This window comes from Enhydra lutris, unplaced genomic scaffold (assembly GCF_002288905.1).
Source record: "Enhydra lutris kenyoni isolate GAN:26980312 unplaced genomic scaffold, ASM228890v2 scaffoldscaffold29, whole genome shotgun sequence".
Taxonomy (NCBI): domain Eukaryota; kingdom Metazoa; phylum Chordata; class Mammalia; order Carnivora; family Mustelidae; genus Enhydra; species Enhydra lutris.
In genome coordinates this window covers 17,290,917-17,314,647 of record NW_019154113.1, presented here as the reverse complement: position 1 = coordinate 17,314,647, position 23,731 = coordinate 17,290,917, and the positions used below count along the sequence as shown (strand labels likewise).

The 23,731-nt window shown below is 53.3% G+C and overlaps 1 protein-coding gene across 1 annotated transcript in view; it reads right to left on the bottom strand.

Annotated features, from left to right (window-relative positions):
* Window positions 1-4,610: 4,610 nt before the first annotated feature.
* Window positions 4,611-23,731, bottom strand: part of LOC111152701 (WD repeat domain 93) — a 43,096-nt gene continuing 23,975 nt past the window's right edge. Inside the window, exons 8-16 of the mRNA XM_022511274.1 lie at window positions 22,053-22,224; window positions 20,817-20,887; window positions 20,171-20,257; window positions 19,000-19,119; window positions 16,974-17,187; window positions 14,177-14,240; window positions 13,316-13,472; window positions 12,780-12,978; window positions 4,611-4,707 (exon numbers count right to left, since the gene is read on the bottom strand). Coding sequence (XP_022366982.1) covers window positions 4,611-4,707; window positions 12,780-12,978; window positions 13,316-13,472; window positions 14,177-14,240; window positions 16,974-17,187; window positions 19,000-19,119; window positions 20,171-20,257; window positions 20,817-20,887; window positions 22,053-22,224 — 1,181 coding nt within the window. The remainder of the gene's footprint in view (window positions 4,708-12,779; window positions 12,979-13,315; window positions 13,473-14,176; window positions 14,241-16,973; window positions 17,188-18,999; window positions 19,120-20,170; window positions 20,258-20,816; window positions 20,888-22,052; window positions 22,225-23,731) is intronic.

The following is a 23,731-nucleotide window of genomic DNA, read 5'->3' as shown; positions in this document are numbered from 1 at the left end:
CCACTGTCTGAATTGAGAACTTTTTTTTTAAGATTTTATTTGAAGAGAGAGAAAGAGAGCACAAACGGGGGAGCGGCAGAGAGAGAGGAAGAAGCAGGCTCCCCTCTGAGCAGAGAACCCAGATGCGGGGCTCGATTCCCAGGACCCAAAGGCAGACGCTTAACCGACTAAGCCGCCCAGGCACCCCTAAAGTGAGAACATTTCCACCATGCCCCAAAGAAACTCTGTGCCCATTAGCAGGCACTCCCCCATTACGCCATCCCCCCACCCCAGCACACTCCGTTCCTTCCCGCCTCTGTCGATCTGCCTGTTCCAGACATTTTGCATGAGAGGAACCGCACAACATGAAGCCCCCGGTGTCCGGCTTCTTTCCCCTGTCAGAGCATTTTCAGGGTTTAGCCACGTGGTTTCAGGCATCGGTACTTCTTACCGCCCAGGGATGGTCCCCTGCATGGACACACCCGGGGCTGTTTAGCCTTGGATACTGATAGGTTTGTTTTGAAACCATCTCAGAGATCCTTTCCAGCGCTCGGCTGGGCCCGGAAGGTGGGGGGTACTCAGAGCGGGCGGGCAGGCAGCAGGGCCGTGTCATTCAGGCGGCGGGGCGCACCCTGGCCAGCATTTGGCCGCAGAGAGTGGGATCCGAAAGCAGAGGCCCTGCAGGGGGGCAGACCTCACACCTCCGCTGACCACCCCCTTTCCCACACCTCCCCTCCCAGGACCCTAACTGGAGCCGAGTGGGAAGGCCTTTCCAGGGGCCTGGCCAATTTAGAAAATCTGTTTGCATGGCAAAGGCCCTGCGGTTTAGGATGGGGAATTAAAGTTATTAGCAAGTCTTTTCACAGGTAAGTGGAGCTCATTGGCCAGCGCCCTCCCCTGCGGAGAGCCTCGCCTCCCTCTCGGAGCCGCCCGCGGCCCGGTGTTTGTTAGCACCGGGGTGTGAATTTTCATTAGCGCGTCTCTGCTAATAAGACAGAGGGCTGGGGCTGGGAAGGGCTCTCCTCGCACTGCTCCTGCGCCTGTGTCCCCGTTGCGAGGCACCGGGATGGCCAGCAGCGTCCAGGTAGGCGACTCTCAGTTCTCAGCTAACCGGCCTGTGAAAGTGGCAGCTGCTGGGGCCAGGGTGAGGTTGGGAAAGTGGAGGAAGGAGAGGCTAAGAACACGCCCCAGCAGATGGCCAGCGGCAGCGTCGGACTGGGCCCCGATGGGAGTGCAGCCTCCCGGGGCGTGCACACAGGTGAACACCAGTCTGTCCCGAGGACGGGGACCCAGGGTACTGGGTAGCGCCCCCTCCATCACCTGAGGCCCTGGCTGGGTGGGGAAGGCGCGTGCCTGCTGGGAGGCCGGAGCCAGAGGCCGGCTGAGCCCAGGGAGCCCCACCGGGCCGCTGGCGGGTGCTGCCTCCTTCCTGAGAAGCTGCGTTCACAGCTGGGCGGCTCAGAACCCACGGGGCAGGGCCCACGGAGCGGTTCCCGTCAGCCAGGCTCCGTGGCGAGGGCTGCAAATTCAACAACTGACCTCACGCGGGTTGAGCATGGGAGCCACAGGTGAGGGGCAGCAGGTGTGTGGAGTTAGACCTGTTTTCCAGAGCGGGACACAGCAGCACAGAGAACAGGGAGTTGTTCACAGAGCTGGTACCCGGCTGGTGGGGCGCGGACACCCGTGGCTGGTGGTTGACGGATCAGGTCTCTGGGATCATCCTGGCAGGCACGTGTGTGCGCACGTGTGTGTGTGTGTGTGTGTTGGGAGGACAGAACCAGGCCCCTCATGCACCTTGGCCCCCGGTGTTCTTGCCATAGCAGGAAGCTGCCTCTGCTTGCCGAGCGATGTTGCTCTCACTGAGAAGGCCACACTGTGTGGGCGCTGATGCTGACGGGCTGCGTCCTATGGAGGGACAGCTGATGGTTTCATATTTAAGCCATTGATTTAAGGGCAGGCTACATGGGTCACTGTATGAACCCCAGGGGAAGACAGGAGGTGGTGGTCATGGGTTGTCTGTCCGCGGATGGGAGGTGATAGGACTGAGGCCGGGCCAGGCCTTGTGCGCCTGCGTGGCGCACCTGGAGGAGGCCGAGCCCAGACGTCCCTCCGGCCACGTGTTGCTCAGTAAACAGGGCCATATGTGGGGCACGCGGATGCGCTAGGATTCTGGAACTGCCAGTAACTGGAGAAGGAGGGTAACCCAGGGCTGGGGAGGGAAGCTGGGCCTAACTGCAAAGCCCTGCTTGTCCTGGGTGAGGCCAGGAGCCATTCTGCCCAGCCCGCTCACCAGAGGTCATCCCTGCGTTTGCACAAACCCTGTGTGTGATGTGTCCTAACTATGATACCTGGGGCGCTCCTTTGACTGATACTAGTTCTAACATTCCCCTGAGAAATCCCAAGGTTCTTGCTGCTTCTGAGGGGTTCTGTCACCCAGTGGGCAAGGACCTCTTTTGGGGACCACTGGCACCGCCCGCTCAGCCCTGGTGGTACACCAGCCCTGGGGAGGGGGATAGGGCCATGGGTCCCCAGCTCAGTGCTGCTCAGGCCTCGTCTGCCCATTTTCCCAGCACTTTGCTGGGCCTGGGGTCCTCTGCCCTCCTCCCTCCCCCCTCCCATGTACCTGTCCTAGGAGGCTCCCTGTGACTGTCCCAGCTCCCCTCACCCCTCTCTGCTCTCCCCACACACACTGGGCAACTGAGGAGGTGGCCTGGTTTGGGTGGCACGTGACTTTGAAGAAGGAGGTCAGGGCCAGCCCAGCACCCCTCCTGACTTCTTCCCTTGTGACCTGGCATTTTCCTGTCTTCAGACAGCTCTGCCCTCCTTAGTTTGGGTGGGCGTGACCTCCATGTCTCTCCAGGGATGGGCCCATGCCACAGTCAGCCCCTGAGTGGTTCCAGAATGTGACCACATTCAGACCAGTGAGAAGCAGGCTTCGGACTTTGCTGGAACTGTAGAGAAAGGGACACTCGCTGTGGGTGGTGGTGGCGGTCACGTTGCCAGCCGAGCAGAGGGCCTCCCAGAAAGGGGAATCAAAACAGAGTTGGAAAGAGAGTCCAACACCTGGACCCAGCCTCGGGGAAAGAATCACACCTGGATTTTTTTTTTTTTTTAAAGATTTTATTTATTTATTTGACAGACGGAGATCACAAGTAGGCAGAGAGGCAGGCAGAGAGAGAGGAGGAAGCAGGCTCCCCGCTGAGCAGAGAGCCCGATGCGGGGCTCGATCCCAGGACCCCGGGATCATGACCTGAGCTGAAGGCAGAGGCTTTGATCCACTGAGCCACCCAGGCACCCCCACACCTGGATTTTTAACATTACATGAGCCAACCTGAAAGTTCATTTGAGTCTCTGACACTTGCTGATGAAGAAGTCTTTTAGGACTTGATCCAGGCTGTTCCAGGCCGTGTAACCTGAGTCTCAACTTCCCTTCTGGGAAATATGGATAATGGCAATATCTCCATCTCACAAGGTCACTTGAGGCGCACAGGTCGAGCCCACAATCACAATGGTGTCCCGTAAACCTTCGTTCCCTGCCCCATTCAGTGTATGTAAGGTCATGGCCACCATCCTAAGTTTTCCTCCCTCACCTCAAAAGAGAGTGGCCACAGTGCCTGGCGGGTGGAGCAAGAGGGTTGTTGTGAAAGTTGCCGCCGCTGCCGTCTCTACTCCCGCCGTGGGAGGGCGAGCGACAGAGTGCCTGGGCGGGGGGACCTCTTCGTCTGGGGACATTCTGCGATCAGTACCAGCGCTGTGAAGGATGTGTCGTGGCGATGAGGAGCGTGTGCGATCCAAGGGAGGAGAGGGATGGGGACACAAAGGGAGCTGCCTGTCACAGACCCTGCCTGCCGCAACCATGGGGAGGCTGGGACGTGTCAGCCACCTGCAGTTCTCAGAGGGGCCACACGGTGTCCTCAGAGAGGCAGGCAGAGGCCCTGAGCCGGGGCAACCTCTGGCCTGTTTGCCTGGGAGGGAAGTTTCCAGAGAAGACGAAGGCACCTCTCTGCCCACCCCTCCTGTCCTCCAGTCACCCGGCCTCCTCTAGGGTTCCAAGCCAGCAGCCAGCGGCAGGAGTGGCACCGTCCCTGCCTCCCCAGTGCCCTCTCAGGTCCCTGTGACCTCAGGCAGTGCCCAGCCACTCTGAGTGAGCCTCCGCCTCTCCAAAGTGACTCCAGTGCAAAGAGGGAAAGAAGCGGGTGGGGAGAAAGAGAGCCACACAGTCGCTGGGGGAGCCTGGGGTCTTGCTCATGGGAGCAAAGGGACTCTCCGGGGCCCAGAAGGCGAGTGGTCCTCACAAGGCCCAGGACACTGCCGGAAGCCATTGCCTGGGCCCCGCTAGGGTCTGGACTGGGTGGGAAGGAAGAGTCACACACCACAGCAGCTCTGGGGGCTGGAAACAGTATCGCTGTTTATTGGGGTGACACATCGTCCGCCTGAGGGCTCTCACAAGCGGCTTAGGGTTGAAGCCCCCCCAGAGCACGGCTCTCCCTTGCTGCCGTCCTGGACTGCTAGTCCAGGTCCCTGGGCCTACTGAGCTGCAGCCCTGTCCCCGCGTCGCCTGGCCTCAGGGCACCCTCGGGGGAAGCCTGCCTGCGGCCAACCTTCTCAGAGAGCCCAGAGCAGCGGCCCGGTCACTTCCTGAAGTTCTCTCTCTGGAGAAGCAAGGAATACCTGCGAAGCCGCGTCCAGTGCTCCTGCTCCTTCGCCTTCTTCTCCAGCTTCTGGAACCTGTGGGCCACATTGGTGGAGATGAGAGGAAATCGTGTTGTGCCCCGTGCCCCCCACCCCTCCGGCTCCTCGGTCCCGGGACAGCCCCTGACGGCGCTGTGCTAAACCAACAAACTCGCCAAATGGCACATGTGCTGCCCGTCGGTGTCCTCGGGACTCAGCCTGGGCACAGCCCGCCCTCAGAACCTTTACTGCCTGACGACAGGGACTCAGCCAGGAGCCGAGCCCGGTAGAAGGCACAGTGTGCTGGGGACTCACGGTCCGTGTGCGTGGACCACCGTCAGCCACATCGGAATGCCAGCACGTCCAGTGGTTAAATCCTCCTTGAGCAGACTCTACTAGTGTCATTAGCTGGACCCCAAGACCTGGCCTTGACCGCCCCCCCACCCCATTTGTACCCATTAACCTTTGTCCCACATTTTTCCTTAAGTTCTTTTCTTTCTTTCTTTTCTTTTCTTTTCTTTTTTTTTTTTTTAGAGATTTTATTTATTTGACAGAGATCACAAGTAGGCAGAGAGGCAGGCAGAGAGAGAGGAGGGGAAGCAGGCTCCCCGCTGAGCAGAGAGCCCGATGCGGGGCTCGATCCCAGGACCCTGGGATCATGACCTGAGCTAAAGGCAGAGGCTTAACCCTCTGAGCCACCCAGGCGCCCCTCCTTAAGTTCTTCTTTCCAGTGTATGTCTTAACTCAGGTAAAAGACCTGAGGGCCACAGCAATCGTGACTGAACCTAAAACTACCCCTCAAGCAGCAGCAACGGCCCAGACAAAGACTTCCGGGGGCCCAGACTGCCCCAACCGGTTTGCGCTTAACCCCCAACTCACGCCTGCACACGTGGACCGTGGAGTGACCCATGGAGGGACGGACAGTTGCCTCTACCTCCTTTTAATACTAAAATCTCCACCCAAGGAAGAGCACAAGCCTCATTTATACAACATACAACGTACGCACGGGCGAGTTTCCTAAAGGCGCACGCGTGACCGTAAGCCGGCCTCTATGTACAATGACGGGGCTTCCCTAGCTAAGTACTCATCCTAACCCTCACTAAAAGGAACCCAGTCCCAAGTTACTCCCCGTGATCACCTCATTGGCTGCAAATCAAGCTCCCTTCATGCAACAGCTCGCCCGGTGTAGCTTCCTGGGAGGGTTTGGTTACACTAGTGACAGGCACGGGTGCGAGTGCAGGGAAGACCAGAGTGTACAGAAACAGCCCCGGTTCCCCCCAGGTTTCCTGTGGGTGACAGGAGTGAAGGACATTTATAATCCGAGGCATTTCAGTGCCGTCAAGGTCAAATGCAGGGAGAACCTGGGAGGGGTCCACCCTTCCCCGGCGAGTGCTCCTGGAAGATCAGGTGCCTGAGTTGGGTCTCTTACAAAGTAAGAGGTTAATTAAAAAAAAACAAAAAACAAAAAAAACCCACAAGCAAATGCACGTTCAGTACAGGAGAGTCGGAGCAGCCCAGGACCCACCCCTCATTCTGCACGCGGACCTGGCCGCTGGGGCGTGCGGAGGACGCCTTCCTTCTGCGGAAAGGGGTGCGGGCTGCGGGCCAGGTTCCTGCCGTGGCCTGCGTGCACCGAGGGTGTCAAAACAGTCTGGGCGCGCAGGAGGAGGGCTCCTTCTGGGGAGAAAGGCAGTGATTGCAGCTTTGGATTTGTTTCAAGGCTCTGTCTGGCACAGTGCATCCACGTGGAAACGTATCTGGTCCTCAACGGACTAAAACATTTTTTAACTTGAAAAAGTAGCCTATACTTTGCTTTTAAAGAAATCAGAAAATCCAGGTGGGTATACAGTTACAAGCAATCTCCCTCCCACCTCAGATCCTGGCTTTCCCTTCCCAAAGCAACTGTAATTAACAGCTCCCTGTAAGTCCTTGGAAATTGCTTTCACACATACAAGCATAGACGTGCATAAAATCTTGTTTTTTTTTTCTTTTTGGCCACACACTATTGTGCACCCCCCGGTTTGCACCGGAAATGTATCCTACAAACTGCTTCCAGGGGCCACTCACAGATCCACCATCTTCTCTCTCCCTAACAAGCACACCCCGGGGCTGAAAATCCTTTGTTAAGGCCTTCCAGGCTGCGTGAACCATCGGTGCCTGCGACGGGAGCGCGGGGAGGAGGCAGAGTGTGCGCAGGGTACACACTCGGGCTTTGAACCCACACTGCTTGTACCTCACTTACAAGCTGGTGACCCTGGACAGGCGATAGTAACAATAGTAAAAAATAAGATTATACCTCCAAAGCCCTTAGCATAGTACCCGACCCCGGGTAGGTGCTCAGTGCACGTTAATGATCATAATACCTCTTGGGGCGCCTGGGTGGCTCAGTGGGTTAAGCCTCTGCCTTTGGCTCAGGTCATGATCCCAGGGTCCTGGGATCGAGCCCCACATCGGGCTCTCTGCTCAGCGGGGAGCCTGCTTCCTCCTCTCTCTGCCTGCCTCTCTGCCTACTTGTGATTTCTGCCTGTCAAATAAATAAATAAAATCTTAAAAAAAAAATAATACTTCCACTGCTGATGAATTAGTGTGAGTGAAATTTCTGGCTCAGGAGGTCAAAACAACATGACTTTCATAGACGACCCTCAGGAGCGCCTGTCTGGCTCAGTTGGTGGAGCACATGGCTCTTGATCTCGGGGTTGTAAGTTCGAACCCCTTGTTAGGTTTAGAGATTACTTAAAAATAAAATCAGAGAAGAAAAGAAAAGAAAAAGTGACTGCCCAAGAGGGTGCTGAATAGATGGGACGAGGGCAAGTCTGAAAAGGAAGCCTGAGAATAAAGCCGTTTGTGTGTTAAGACAACGTGGGTGATTTGCAACATACATTGTGGCATGGAGAAGGCCTTTCTCTGTGGTCTCATGATAAGTAATGCTGGCCCTTACTGCGTGTGCCATCGTGTCCCATGCAGAGATGTGGCCGTCACTCATTTCATGCATGAAGACCTGAGGCCTGTCCCGTCCCACAGCTAGAGGCCCCCGGTCTGCGCCCCAGGCCTACTGCACGGCTTGTGCCTTGAATTTGAGGTTCTTTACACCTGCCCTTCAGCAACATCTAAGGGAGAAGATGGAAAACTCCAGCGACCTGAGCCTCGAAACTTCTGTCTGGCTGCGTGAGCAGCCGCATTTGCAGCTAGCCAGAAAAACCAGGAAAAAAACTGTTGGTAACACACGGACACAGACCTTTTAAAATCGAAAGAGAATGAACTCGTGCTTGGGAAAAAGATCCAAGCCAAGTTGCAGAAGGAGAGACAGACATGTACAATGTATGTAACAAAAACTGCAAAGTGTCCTTCACTTCTGGATGAAAATGGTGATGGGCTCTCGCCTCCCGTCTGCTCCACCCCCGGTTCCCTTGGCCGTGGTGGACCTGGACTGTTGGGTCACCCCGAAGCCCACCTTCTGGCAGAAAGCCGGCTGTGGAAAACCCTGCATCTCTCTGGGCTTTGTATTCACAGGGAATGAAAGGAGAGAGAGACAGAGACAGAGACATAGAGAGGAAGGGGCACTCTGTTTCTGTCTGCTTCCTGGTGTGCAGAAATTGCTGTCTTGTGATCAAGTTTGAGCCAGCCAGAGAGGGCACACTCTAAAGGGGGCAGGGAGCCAGGAAATGGTGCCTAGAGCCCAGGGCTGGAGGAGAGCAGAGGCCAGGCCTCGGGAAGGGGGGTGGCGGGGTGGGGGGTAGGGACGCGTATTTGGAGCTAACTGGCCTCCTTTTAAAGCCCCGAAGGCTGGCTCCCTTTCACACAGGCTGTTTATAAAAGTCCCAAGGGTAGGTTTTGTGAAAACAATTTGGACAGAGTATTGCAAGTCTGAAACTTTGACTTGATTGCCACATAAACCCATTGCCTTGAAATTTCACTTATTTTTAGCATCAGGGAAGCTGTTTCAGACACAAGGAATGAAAGGGGGGGAAAGAGGTGAAATTAAAATTGGGGGGACACATAGGGGCCTATGTGAGAAACAGCAGCAGAAGTATGTTAAAGGCTAAGTTGTGGGCATGTGGCTGTTCAGTGACTTTTTTCTCCTCAAACCTGTATTTTGAAATTTTTCAAAATAAGGGGCACCTGGGTGGCTCAGACTGTTGAGTCCAACTCTTGATTTTGGCTCAGGTCATGATCTCAGGGTCGTGAGATCGGGCAGCATGGAGCCTGCTAAAATTCTCTCTCCTTTTCCCTCTGTCTCCCCCTGCCCACCCCCACCCCGTGTGCACTTTCTCTTGGGAGGAAGGAAGGAAGGATGGGCAATTTCAAACTAAAATGTTGGGGCAGGGACTACTCTTTGGGAAAACCCCAGGTATCAGACCTCAGAGCAGGAGAACAGAAAAAGCCTTCTTTTAATCAATGTTTCCCAAATTCTTGCTGGGACCCAGTTTGGAAAATGTGTTGCCACAAGGGATATAATTCGAACACTGTGATCAGGCCCAAGTGAATGTTCCTTCAATCTGGGCTGGCCACAACTACACAGTGTGATCCCTCCTAGCTCCTGCTGGGTCCCAGGACCCAGTGAGCACTTCCCTGAGCTTTTCTATTCCCAAGCTCCCAATCCCTGGCCCCTGGCTCCTGATGTCCCACGTGGTCAGCCCCTCCAACCTTCTCCCCTGCAGAAGGTTCCCTAGGAGGCAGTCCTCTCCACCCCTCCTAGCGACTGTGGGGCCTTCCCAGGGAGAGGTTGGGGTGTGGGTCCTAAGAGCTAAGCTGTGTTGATAAGGAGGAAAGACATTAGGAAAAGAGCGCCTTTAAAAAGTCCATTCCGGGGTGCCTGGGTGGCTCAGTGGGTTAAGCCTCTGCCTTTGGCTCAGGTCATGATCTCAGGGTCCTGGGATCGAGCCCCGCATCGGGCTCTCTGCTCGGTGGAGAGTCTGCTTCCCCCTCTCTGTCTGCCTCTCTGCTTACTTGTGATCTCTGTCTGTCAAATTAATAAATAAAATCTTTAAAAAAAAAAATAAAAAAATAAAAAGTCCATTCCCACGGGAACTGGAGGAGGTCAAAGTGGATGGACCTTGTCCTTACGAGAGCAGACCCAACCACAGGGGGGTGGAGAACTATACTGTAGACACAGCCTTTCCATGGAAATTACATAGGCATTAAAAACCGTATTTATAAGGAGGTTTTTCTTAAAAAAATAATGAACTTCTATTCTGGAGCGACACAAAGCCAGACTTAAAAATTGATCATGAAATAGGATCTCAACTTAGTAAAAACACCAAAGGGAAAACCTGGACCTAAATTAACAGATTAACAGCCCTGCTAGGGTTTTTGTGATGGACTGTGAGTTATTTAAAAAATTTTTTTTTGCATTGTCCTGTTTTCCGAATTTCTACAAGTGCATTGATAATAACTTCTATCAGAAATAGTGAATAATTTTTTTTACAATGGAGAACTACTTAGTTAGTAGTAGCTCTGCTTGAAGCAAATTTCCTTCCTTCCGCGGGTTCCTTCCACGGTGTCCTGAAGTCTGATCTCCACTTATACCTTGGCCAAGGGTGGGACTTGTCCATCAGGGACTGAGGCAGCCTGAGTTGGCCAGGCAGGAGGTGAGCCTCCCAGTGCTGGAAATGTGGGGCCGGGGGCCGTTCCCCCAGGTGGGGCAGCCGGCTGGCTTCCAGCTCAAGTGGGAAGGCTCACCCTTTCCAGGCCAGTAAGAGAGACGGGTCAGACTGAAAGGCAGAAATGGAAACAAGCTCCTTAAATAAGGGGTTTCTCTGGGTCTCATCAAGAAAGAGCAGCAGATACTATGCAGCCATCAAAAAGAATAAAATCTTGCCATTTGCAACGATGTGGATGGGAGTAGAGGCTATTATGCTAAGGGAAACAAGTCAGAGAAAGACAATACCATACGATTGCACTCATGGGGGACTGAAGAAACGAGACAGATGGCTCTAGGGGAAGGGAAAGAAAAATAAAACAAGATGAAAATTGAGAGGGAGACAAACTCTAGGAAACAAACTGAGGGTGGCTGGAGGAGAGGTGTGGGGGGGGGGGGGTAATTGGGGGATGGGCATTAAGGAGGGCACTTCCTGTAATGAGCACTGAGTAGTATACGCTGCTGGTGAATCACTAATTTCTACCTATGAGACTAATTCAAAATTTTAAAAAGGAAAAAGCTCCAGAAATCTCCACACCAGGACCTCCCCTGAGAACAGTCTCACTACAGCCATGGCCTAAACTCACACTCTTCACTTCTTTTTTAACTGATATTTAAAATTTTCCAAAATAACGTTTTTGTTTTGTATTTTTTTTTTTTAGAAAAGCTGCAAATAGGGAAAGTACAAAGAAAGAAAATCACACATACGTGATCACCCAAATATAACTACCATTACTATGGGTATACACATTTCCAGTCGTCTTTTACTCAAAATCAGGATTATACTGTAAATAATAATTTATAACCTCTCCTTATCTTTTACTTAGAAAAATTTCAAACCTACAGAAAAGTTGCAAGTAGTACAATACACCTGTATTCACCACCTATGAACATTTTATCTGTCTGTCTCTCTCTATGAATATTGTCCTGGGTTTCACAGATTGTTCACATTTTCTCTTTCTCTCTCTAAATGCTTTCCTGGTCTGCTTGAAAATAAACTAGACTTCATGATGTTTCACCCTTAAATTATTCAGCCGCATGTCCTCAGAACAAGTCAAGCCATCAACGGTTAAAAGAAGAAGCCTCCATGGGAGGAACAGAGGCACTCAGTAAATCTTGGTAATCCTTCCATCAGGGGAAATGTCTACTGGCCCCTTCCTTGCTGTCCTCCCCCAAGACCCACAGACCATCCCCGGCTCCCGACAAGGATGGCCCTGCTTCCCTCCCGGGGATGTTGAAAGCCCTAAGGCCAGCCCACCACGCCCAGGAAGGAACCAAGTGTAGCCGGTAAAAGCCGTCATGGGGGCCGTGGCGCCACCTGGCGGTGGTGTCTAGAGTTTCCTGGGCCAGAACTGAGACTAACCCAGCGTCATTCTTGGACCTACCACTGAGTGACGACCGCATGCCCAGCCCTTGACATGTATTAGCTCTCGAATACCTTCACCACCTGCGGGCCAGGCATCGTGGAAGAGCCCACAGCACAGTCTGCTGCACCGTGGGCGTTCCACACATCTTTTTTGAATTAAGGAGGAAACTGAGGCTCTTGGAGGTTAAGGGACTCGACAAGGTCTCCCGGCTAGTGAGCGGCGGAGGCGGCGGATTTCAGAGCTGAGAATCCTGCTGTTCCTTCACTACTCTGGAGGCAAGCGTGAGGAGATCATACTGGAGAGATCACAGAGTCCCAGAGCGGACGCTACAGAAGGCCCGGGAAGGAAAGGGACCACTCGATTCCCTCCCCACCCCATCTGTTGTAGAGGGCTCCACTGGTGACCTGTCCCGCTTAAAGTGCACAGTCCAATCACGACACAAATCAACAAGAATTTGCAAGCCGCCAGAAATTTGCGGTGAATGGGAGAGAAGAGAGACCTGCTTCTCCAGAGCGGACAGAGCACAGTTCACAACGCTTCTACAGCGGAAAGGACTGTGGACAGAGTCCCGGTGGCACCGCGACAGCGGAAAGGGGAGAGACGCAGGACCTCACATTTGTCCAGATGATGGATAAAGCAGAGGGGAGCTTGGACCGGGGGCCGGAAAACCGTTTCTGCAAAGGCGTGACAGATCCTATGGTGTCTGTTGGCAGTGTCAGCTCTGCCGCTGTGACACACGAGCAGCCACTGGTAAGACCTAACAAGCGGGCCTGTTCCAGGAACACTTTATTCATGGAAACGGGCCACAGACACTGTCTTAGATGATTGCGTCTGATAATCCAAATATGATTTATAAAACCAAAGACTCGAGAAAGCAGAAAGCAAAGACAGTCTTGACAAGGAGAAAACAGCAACTGGAAGCCCTTCCTTTCCAGCCTGAATCCACTGCTCCTTTTCTACCAAGCTGAACGGGAACGGGGGCGCGGTTCCTGGGCTAGGAGAGGGTGGGGTTCCCCGCTGGCGGGGGGCTCTAAATGCTGGACGGACCTTACCGTCAAATGAACCACTAGTCCTCCATCCAGACACCCCAAGGGCAGGGATGGGAGGCAGACCCAGCACTCTACCTCTTCTGGAGGAAACGCTCGCATCTTTTCTCCAAGGGCAGCACCTGGGCAAAGGCCGCGTTCTCGGTCATGTCAGCTTCTGGAATGGTGTGATTTTTGGACAGATTTTCCAGGAGTGGGTAGGCCTCGAGGTTGAAATAGAAAACAGAACTCTGGATGTCCTTGGTGTGGCTGGATTCAGTTTCGTCGGGATGGTCTCCTGAGATGAAACGAGAGGGCCAGCGCTGTGGAGGGATGACCTTCTCTGTGGGCTGGGCGGGCACAGGGGGGCTGCTCTCTCTTGGTAAGGCTGCCTCACTGGGACTGAGCTGTGACTGACTGGGCTCACTTGATCTAGAATAGCAAGATTCCAGAGAAAAGACCTTGCCTCGTGTTTTAGCTAAGCGCCTAGGGAGGGCTGAACAGCCGCGTCGTTCTGACCTGTGGTGTAGGGTGGGAGAGTGGGGAAGAGATCGGGCAGTGTCACCCTGTGTTCTGGGAGAGGGTGGAGAGTGTCAGGAAAAGAGCCAGCAGGCCACGGGGTCCCCCTCCGGTACCTCGGAGCAGGAAACACGGGTGTTGAACGGACACGACAAACAAGGGCTTCCAGGGGACCACCAGATGGTAGGTTCTGGGTAGAGCAAAGGCACAGATGATCTGAGGCTTGGCCACATCCATGAGCTGTACAGAGCCGTTCTCGTAGAAGATCAGCAACTGGGAAGCAAAGAGATGGTGATGGGGACTTCTCTGTCCCCTCCATTCGGGGTCAGAGAAGCAGCTGGACATTACCACAGGCCACAGAGAGAACTGATTTGCTTTCAGGCGACCAGTGCGGCTCAGGGAGCAGAGAAGTGTGTGTGTTTCCTTCTCTGGAGGTCCCCGCAGCAACAGGCCCTCCTGCAGGCGCTGGGTCTGATCCTGGGGGGCGCTTCCCCCTTCTGCCCTGGCTTCTAGTCCGCCAGTATCCCACCCTGCCCTGCTGAGGTGCCGGCCCTCCACGTGGATTTAGTGCTGCCTCTGTGTACAAACCCTTTCCTTCCGTCCTCGGGGACCCCATTCACTCCAATGGCCCCTCCTGGCCTGAGATCTGAGCCAGAACGCCCTCCTGCCTGGGCTCCTTCCTCCCTGTAGATGGGACATACCCCGATGTCATCCTCTTCCAGCTGCCACACCACTTCCTCTCCCCCAGACTCACAAGTCCAGCGTCTGTCCTTGTCCTCTCCACGCTCTCTAGTCACCGCCTCCTGAAAGTGGCTGTTTTCAGCCGTGCACCCCAGCAGGGCAGTGACTTGTTCCTTCATCCCCAGGTAGCCCAGAGCTAGTCCAGGGTCTAGCACTTGACCTGCCTTTGACATGTAGTTTTCGAAGGACAAATGACCACGTTTACTGAAGAGGAGTGAGGGGCACAAGGAACCTACCATGCCAGGTAAGGCTTGGACCGGGGCCACTGCACAGATGGCCTCATCCAGGTGCTTTATAGGCCTGCAGGAAACAAGACACATGGCCAGTTGTACTGGAAGAGTTCAGGCTGTGCTGTCCTCTCCTGGGCATACAGCCCAGACACGCTCTTGTGTATAGAAGCATCAGGAGATATGTTGCGTGGGAGGCCGCGATAAGGCTTGCGACGAGGACCAAACCAGGCCCTGACTTGTGCCTCCTTTAAAGGCTGAATAGCCGAACAAAAGGCTTAGGTCGATAAAGTCGAGTAGCACTGAGAAAGGGTCTGTGCTATGTGTTGTGCGCTCACCTACGTGACTTCCCACACGTTTGCTACTCAGACAGAGACGATTTGGTCGGGGTCAGAAATTCTTGGCTGGTCCTTGCTGTCCTTGCACGGGCTATAGACTACACCACTGTAAGACTGTGCTGTGCTTACATAAACTATGTCTTGAGTAGCCTTGAAGTCAGTGCATCTGGCGCTAGAGGGTCTGCTATTGGTGCTTGGGAAATCGATAATGGGAAAGCTTGAAGGATTTTCTGTGCATGTTGCAAACTCTTTAGTAATCAGCTAAAAATAGATACTTTCTTATGATTGTTTCTGTTAGCTCTATAATGCCTCACAGCCTTGAATAAAATTGGCACTATTGGACATCCTCCTTGGTGCTCCTCCTGCCCCCATCTCTTTGTCTCTTAATTTCTTTTCAGCATCCTCTTACCCTCTCAACCCTGGTCGATTTGTCGCGCCGGCCGCGACAATGTTGGACTTTTCGGAGTAGCAAACACTGGGGACAATCTGATTGTCCCCTGGGAGGAGCATGCCTCGTTGCACTCTGTTATACGACGGGCTGCAGTGCAGGTGGGAAAATAACCAGGCCGCATTCCCCAACATGTGTGACTCCCATGAACAAGGTTGCAAGGCAAGCGATAGAAGAAACGGCCTGAGAAACAAGCTGGGGAGTATACAGGATAGGATTCCATTTACAATTGCCCCAAATAATGCGCGGCTAAGTGGTCGGTTACTTGGAGATACAGGTGGTTAATTCTTACGGGAGAGCCAAGGAATAAAGAATTTTGGAAAACCATATTATAGATGGAAAAAGAAACTGGCCGTAATATTTTGCAGCAACTCCCATCAAAAGGTGGAGTCAAGGGGCGCCTGGGTGGCTCAATCTGTTCAGTGTCTGACTCTTGGTTTTGGCTCTGGTCACGGACTCATGGGCTGTGGGACTGAACCCCCCCTGCTTCGGGCTTCTTGCTCAGCAGGGAGTCTGCTTGAAAGAATCCCTCTGCCCTGCCCCCCTCCTTGTGCATGCACACTCGCTCTCTCCATATAGATAAATCTTTAAATAATCTTCCTTTTAAAAAAGGAAAAAGATAGGGGTGCCTGGGTGGCTCAGTGGGTTAAAGCCTCTGCCTTCGGCTCAGGTCATGATCCCGGGGTCCTGGGATCGAGCCCTGCATCGGGCTCTCTGCTCGGCAGGGAGCCTTCCTCCTCCTCTCTCTCTGCCTGCCTCTCTGCCTCCTTGTGATCTGTCAAGTAAATATATAAAATCTTTAAAAATCTTTAAAAATAAAAAAAGGAAAAAGATGGAGTCGATTTTCCCACTGCTTGATCGTGGATATGGCCATGTGATGTGCTCTGTCCTGTGTGGTATGAGCAGAGGCCTGGAAAGTGTGCACTGCGGTGGCCCTTGCTTGCTGAGGGGGACCCTTGGGCTGTCAGATGATGGAGGCTGAGACAGCCTGCAGGAGCGGCCACAAGGAGGAGAAACAAGCGTCCTGGCCAATGGCCAGCAAATGGCCACCTAGGTGAGTGAGGCCACTGAGAACCGCCCAGCCCCTGGCCGAGCTGCCGGTGGCCTGGGACACACATGAGAGCCTGAGCCAGACCAGTGGAGGAGCCGCCCAGCTTAGCCTCACCCAAACAGCCGACCTACAGGATGGGGGTTCGGGGCTAAATAATGAGTGTTTCCTTTAGCCTTTAAGTTGTGGGGTGGTTTGTTACATACAGCAATAGATACATAACTACCTTTGGGGAGGAGAGAGAAGAGTGTGACTGGGGACAAGCACACAGAGAGCCTTAACTGAATTGGAGATGATCTTTTCTTAAATATTTTATTTATTTCTTTGAGAGAGAGACAGTGAGAGAGAGGACAAGCAGAGGGGAGAGGGAGAAACAGACTCCCTACTGAGCAGGGAGCCGGATGCAGGGCTCGATCCCAGGACCCCAGGATCAGGACCTGAGCCAAAGGCAGACGCTTAACCGACTGAGCCACCCAAGCACCTGGGAGATGATCTATTTCTTAAGCTTGATGATGGGTGCAGGGGAGTTTCTCTCTGCCTCTAGATATACACACACGTGGACACACACACTATATATAGTGTGTATATGTATATATATGGTGTGCATATAGATACACCCGAAATCCACACACATATTCTGTTGATCATTTGCAAGTTTAAAGTATTTCACAATTTAGAAAAGAAAGAGACCCTTGAGGAAACGGATAAAAGGCTCTTTTGGCAGAAATGATGCTCTTCTTGGTCATGTGGGACAGGAAAGGTGTCCCTTGTGCCATCATACAATTTTTGCAAGACGAGTTTTACATATCTACCCACATATAAAAGACAGTGGGGACCTTGGGATGCTCACGGGTGGGGGTTGGCGGCTATAGAGCAGTGGACTCCCACCGGGGAGGTGGTCGGTGTCCTATCAGTGAAAGGCGCCATCTGACTGGCAGCTCGTTCACCCCGTCCTGTGCTCGAGCCACCCACCTCTCAGCGAGCACACTGATGCTGGGTCCTTGGGTCCCTCTGGCTGTCACCAGGTAGAGAGAAGAGTCTGTGCACAGCACCACACACTTCATTTGAGATTTCAAAGGATTCTCAGGATACATGTTCTTTCCTTTGTGGACTAAGAAGTACTTCAGGAAGTGAATGCTCTGGCAGGAACAACCCTTGGGAAGAGCGATGACCCCAAGAGGGAAACCTGGAGAAATAATTGCACCAGCAGATCAGAAAAGTGGCCAGACGACGATGCAGCCATGGGCTCGGGGTCCGTGACCAGCAGGTGTGTGAGGGATGTGAAGGCAAGATCCAGCCATGGATCTCACTCTGAGAGTGAAACCAGAAACCCCAAAGCCCAGTGGGAGAGAAGAGCCCCCCCTTCTGAGTACGGAGAGGCGTGGACAGGGAGGACCAGCCCCGTGGAGGGGGGCTGAGTCAGCACTGGGACGGAAGGAAGGAAGCTACACCCAGCCCGGTCCTGAACCACAACTGACCAGGGCAGGTCGAGGTACAACAGAGGGGGCAAGGGCCAGGGTGGTCTCGGAGAAGGAGAGGGACATGCGTGTGTGTCGCCAAGCAATATCCAGAATGTATCAACATCCAGAAAAATGAAAGCAAGCTATTGGGCAAGTGAATGTGCCATTAGTATCACCCTTCTGCCTTTGATGTATCTTTTTTTTTTTTTTTAATCTTATTTATTTGACAGAGAGAGAGAGATCACAAGTAGGCAGAGAGGCAGGCAGAGAGAGGAGGGGAAGCAGGCTCCTCGCTGAGTGGAGAGCCCGATGCGGGGCTCAATCCCAGGACCCTGAGATCATGACCTGAGCCGAAGGCAGAGGCCTTAACCCACTGAGCCACCCAGGTGCCCCTGACTTTGACATATCTTTAGCCATTGTAAGAACACTGTGGGTGCAGTAACTCAAGTTCAAGAGGGCCTGGAGCCCTGTTTATCTTCCCGCCATGTGGGCGGAGTACACACTATTGGAAACAACCATGGCATTCTTCAGATAAATAAGCCAAGTGAGGAAGGCACTTCACTGGCTTGACAGAAGCGTCCCGGAGATGGCCACGAGCCAGGACACCATCCCGAACTCTCACCGCCGCATGGGCTCGGAGCGCGGCCAGGGAAGATGGCGCACCTCTACTCCCAAATGAAACACCTATCCAATTACAAAAGGGCAAACCAGTGATTCAGTCATCCCATCTAAGAAAGTCCGGTAGGAGGGAGAGACACTCCCGGGGCGACTGGGTGGCTCAGTCAGTTAAGCGTCCAACTCTCGGTTTTGGCTCCGGTCATGATCTCATGGGTGGGATGGAGCCCCATGTTGACCTCTGTGCTCGGTGGGGAGTTTGAGGTTCTCTCTCTCCATCTCCCTCTGCCCCTCCTCCCTACTCTCTCTTTAATTAATTAATTAATTAATTAAAGGGAGACACTCCCTTACATCCTGATCAACTTAGGGCAAGTAGTCACTGCTGATTTTCTGCACCTGCAGAGCTAGACCCAGGACCCAGGACTCTCGCAAGTTACCGCCCACCCAGAATAGTTGCTGATCTTGCCCTGGCCCCCTTTGAGGTCTCTTAGTTTCCATACCAGTGAGGTTCCCGCTGGCCAGGGAGGGGGTAGAATAGCAGGAAGGAGGACTTGATTATTTTGAGAGCTTGGGGGAGACGGGGAGAGGGGCTGAGGCTGCCATGGTGCCACACCCGGGGATGGAAGACACTTCCTCCCCAGAGAATGACAGTGAGGAAATGGACAGACTTCCAGGCCCTGGTCCAGTGCGGGGACGGAGCTGGCACTCAGTAAATCCACAGGGAATGGGAATTGTCCACACATATTAAGTTCAATAAATGTCTGTTGAATGAGTGAATGAGGGGAAGGCAGGACCAGCTCCCCAAGTTGACTTAAGAACACGGAGTAACTAACAGAAGGCCCCGAGCCTACAGGAATTCCAGCGTTCCCGGACTCTGGTTACCCAGAGACCCATCCAGGGGTTAGGCAGAGATGGGGGCTCACCTTCGGCCAGGTCCAACAGCGTGAGCACGCCATCCTCGCAGGCCAGCACTAGGAAGGTGCAGGTGCAGCTGAGCTGGGAGACCGTAATGGGCGCGGCGCAGGGCCACACACTGTCTGGGTCTGCGGGGAGGACACAGCATGCAAGGCTGTCCCCCAGCCTCCGCCCCCACCCAGCACCTCCACCTGCACAGCCCAAGACCCAGACGAGTCTGCCTGTCAGGGACGTGGGCAGGAACCGTGGTCTGGGCTCACCCTCTCGCTCACCTCTTGGCAATGCTGTCTCCCTCCTAAGGATAAAAGAAGGGGTCACGCTACTGTCCCCCCGCAGCTAACACTGAGTGAAGGCTTATGAGGTGCTGAGCACTGTGGTAAGCCCTTTCCATGCCTCCTTTCAGTTAATTCTCACAAGGGTCCCGTGAGGTGAGTCCTGTTAGCACCCCTATTTCACAGATGAGGAAACTGAGGCAGAGATGTAAGCAACCTGCCCCAGGTCCCAGCCAGTCGGTACAGAGGTTGGTATTGGAAGCTGCGCTGCCTAGGAGAGGGCTGGAAGGAGAGAGATTCTTCCTTTGCCCATTTTCACATTTCACTATCCTTGTATAATTCTGAAATATAACCTAAGTGAACAGCTCAAGGAATCACCCCGAAGTGAACTTGCTCGACAGCCATGAGTTTGTATAAACCAAACCACCACCGTGTTTCCAAAGTGCCTGTCAGTTTCAAAGAGCTTTCACATCCGGAAACCCTGTGGATTTGGCTCTTCCCGACAAGGGCGAGCAGGGGGCAGGGATGGCGTCGTGAATTAGCTCTGCGTTTCAGATGAGAAAAGGGGACTGGGGCTCACGGTGGCTGGCCTGACGGCACGCAGTTTACAAACATTCGGGCCAGGGCTGCATCTGGCCTCTGACGCCAGGCCTCTCTTTACCTGAGCTGCCAAAGGAGTCCTGGGGACCGGACCGGGTTTTGTCCCTGTTGACCTGTTCTCTTTAAGAAACGGGACCGCTCAGAGACAGAGACTCGCGGTCACTGACACCCCAGCCACTGAGCCACCTGCTTCTGCCTGCACAGCTCTGGTCCCCTAAAGTGACACGTCAGTCATGTGCCCTCAACTAAGCTGGAGAAGGCCATGTTCCGAGAGCCCCGAGCTTAGGGAACCCCCATCTCAAAGTACCGACTTTATCCTTCAGAGTTCGGTGAAGTGAATAGAGGAAGAAGTTGTGATTTCCAGGCCAGTGTATGCCAAGGACACAGGCTACCCCTGGGAAAGAAGAGAGAGGGGGCATCATGTAAGGAATCTAGATACCCTCTGGTTTGTACAGAAGCTGTTTGCCCAAGAGGAAGTTGGTTTGCAATCAAAAGTGGTCTGTTCTAATGGGCAGCAGGCAACAGAAGGACGTGCCTCCTGGGGAGTGGGGGGGGGCACCCCTGGGAGGGCTGTACCTAAGGCCAAGTCACCTTCCTGGGTGGGGAGGATGGTCACTACCCCTGGGCTGCTTTCACATCTTCTAGATAATTCATGTCCTCTTGGCTGTCAGTGTTTTAAATAACCTTTTGTACAAAATGAATTCATGTCCAGAAGTAGCACGGCGGGCTATGGGCTCATGCCCTCCTCTGTGGCAGGTCCCTCCCTGAGACGATGCCAGTCTCTGTCATCAGGGAATCTGGGCGCCATGCATCCATCCAGAAACCATTAAGCTCCAGCTGTGAAGCTAGTGACCTACTTCCTGCCTCCCTCCCTCCCACAGTGCAGGGTTTGCTGAGGCATTCCCTCCAGTGGCTCACTGCCAAGGATAACCCCCTGCTTCGTGTTCATTTACCCGAGGGGCTCTTGACTTCTGCCGGCATTGCAATCATGCTGCTGGGAAGGAGGAAATGGAACGTGGCCATGCTGGGGAGAAAAAGAGACACCAGTCAGAGCCCCGGCAGACTCCTTGGCCAGGAGAGACGGTGGCAGTCTTGGTGCTAAAACCAGACATGGGTGGTTAGGATGGACCTTCCACGTTCTCTGTGCTGGTCCTGGTGGCTGCAGACCTTGGAAGTTGGTGAGGGCGGGGCAGGCTGAGCTGCGGGAGTCACTCGAAGGTTGGGAACAGTGCCTAGCACCTAGCAGAACTTTCTCTGTCCTAGAGGAAGATCCCTTAGGGATCAGACTGGGCTCCCTCATGCTGGGGGGTAATCCAACTGGGGGGGGGGTGCTGATTAATTTGCTCTTCTTGAAAAAGCCAATCAATTTCTTGATTGATAGAGTTTGCATTTACAAGAGTTTCTTGTCGTATAAAGACTCCCAGTACAGACTGTGCGAATAGTTTAACAACTAGCCTGCAACACTCCTAACTACCCAGCTAGGCAGTGCACCCCTGAACCTCATGGGGTCCCGCTTCAGGTCTCTGGTAGCTGCTATGAGGGCACAACCCTAGGAGTCTGTGTCCCCAAGTGAGAAAATTCGAGATGCTCTTGACAGCAAGATGTGAGGCTTCCCGAGTAAAGCAAGAACATTCCGGAGGTTCGGCATAGCTGTGAGGAGAGCTAGCTCCTAAAACCAGCTCTACCAAGTTCAAAGACTTGGGCTCAGTTTTTACAATCACAGCAGGGGGTTCATGAGCCCTTCCTGCTGCCTGAGGTTACAGAGGAAGGTATTTAAGTAATTAGACATTAATATATGACGTTTAGAAAAACTGGATGGAAATTGAATAGTGAGTCTCACTGAATAGTGGAGACTCTTATGTCTGTCTGCAGGCTCTTCTGTGTTGTCAAGATAATCAGGAAAAAATTTTTTTAAGAGATGATGTGCACAAAATTGTAAACTAAACTCTTCTTCTGCACACACTTCTATCCCCTCTTTGAAATCCACGTGATCAGCCTCTATTCTAACAGTATTTGAACAATCTCCACACACTTTTTCAAAACATCTGCTGAAATTCTTGGAAAAAAGTCCCCGAAACCAGGAGGAGCTCTTAGGCCTCAGATGAATTCACGGGCTTGGGAACACGTTCCTGCGTGTGCCCCCACGGTTCCGGGGAGCAGGGGGCTCCTGGGGTCCCCGGTCCGCTCACCTGAGTGGCTCCTCCTCCCACTCCGTGTCCGGGTCCTTCCGGTATGAGGCGTGGAAGATGGCCGCCTGCTGCTCCCACTGACTGTCCTTGATGAAGTGGTTCTGCCCCGAGCCCAGCCCGTAGTAGTCCTCTACCTTGGCAAAGATTTCCAGGGGGCTTTTAAACGTGGTACCTAGGATGAAAAGATTCCAGAATTGGTCAAACCCTGGGACTTCCGCCTTCCTGATTTTCCCTCCTTTCTCGGTGCTTCCCAGTTTCCTGTGGAATCCCTCATCCCCAGAAGTCCATGTGGGAGCCCAGGGTTCAACCTTCGCCCTGCCTCTTTCCTACCCCGGCTGCTCAGGGAGCACAGGCGAAGCGCAGCTCCTACAGCCCCATCCCACCGCCACTTCCTGTTTCCGGGTTACCGGATCCGCAGAGGAGGCCTCAGACCACCGGTGCTGTGTCCCCAGGTCAGCAAGGCCCCAAACGGCCAGTTATGGTCACTACTGAGCTGCTACTGAAGGCCCACGTAATCAGACAGTCCCGCCCCGAGTTCACCTACCCCACTGCCTTCCTTCAAAAATCTCCTCTCTGCCAGTCACTTTTCTTACCACTCGACTTCCCCTGAAACCTTTCATTTCCTTCTTTTTCAACTGTTCCTAAATCCTCAGTAAAACTGAGTGATTGATTTTCTGGGTGCCCACCCCAGCTTTGAGAACTCTGCTCTCTTTGGAGCGGGCTGGAGGCCCCATAGTGCCCCAGTTCCCCTTCCCCTGAGACATCCACTGTCCCTGGTTTCTTGCATTGGTTGCTACAAGGAGACCCCTTTTGTATAAACAAATGGCAGCGAACGATACACAAGCAGTTCCCTGAAGTGGGGTCCCTGATCAGCAGGGATCCCGCAGGCTTGAGTACTTGTTAGAAATGCAGATTCTCGGGCTCCACCCCCGGTGGAAGCAGAAACTCTATGGGTGGAGCCCAGCCATCCGGGTTCTAACAAGTTCTCCAGGTGAGTCTGATGCAGCTAACGGTTGAGAGTTGTTCTTAGACACGAGCACTCTTGCGTGTTTCACCCACAGTAGCTTGGAGATCTCTTCCTATCAGTACTATAGACCTTCCTCATTGTTGCTTGTTTTCTTTTCTTCTTTTTTTTCCTTTTTCCTTTTTTAAAAAAAAAAGATTTTATTTATTTATTTGACAGACGGAGATCACAAGCAGGCGGAGAGGCAGGCAAAGAGAAAGAGGGGGAAGCAGGCTCACCGCCGAGCAGAGAGCCGGATGTGGGACTCGATCTCAAGACCCTGAGATCATGACCTGAACCGAAGGCAGTGGCTTTAACCCACTGAACCACCCAGGCGCCCTTTTATTTTTTTTTCCTTTTAAGACTTTGTTTATGTATTTGACGGAGAGGGAGCAGGAGCACACAGGCAGGGGGAGCGGCAGAAGGAGAGGGCGAAGCAGGCTCCCTGCTGAGCAGGAAACCCATGCGGGACTGGATCCCAGGACCCCGGGATCGTGACAAAGGCAGCTGCTTGACTGACTGAGCCACCGGGGTGTTCCTGTTGCTTGTTTCCATTCTCTGAAAATTTTTCTTATGTGAAATATAACACATTCAGCAAAGAGCATAAAAATATATATCTTAATAAATTATTACAAGGCAAACATCTGTCTCTACTCAGGTCCAGAGATGGGACAAT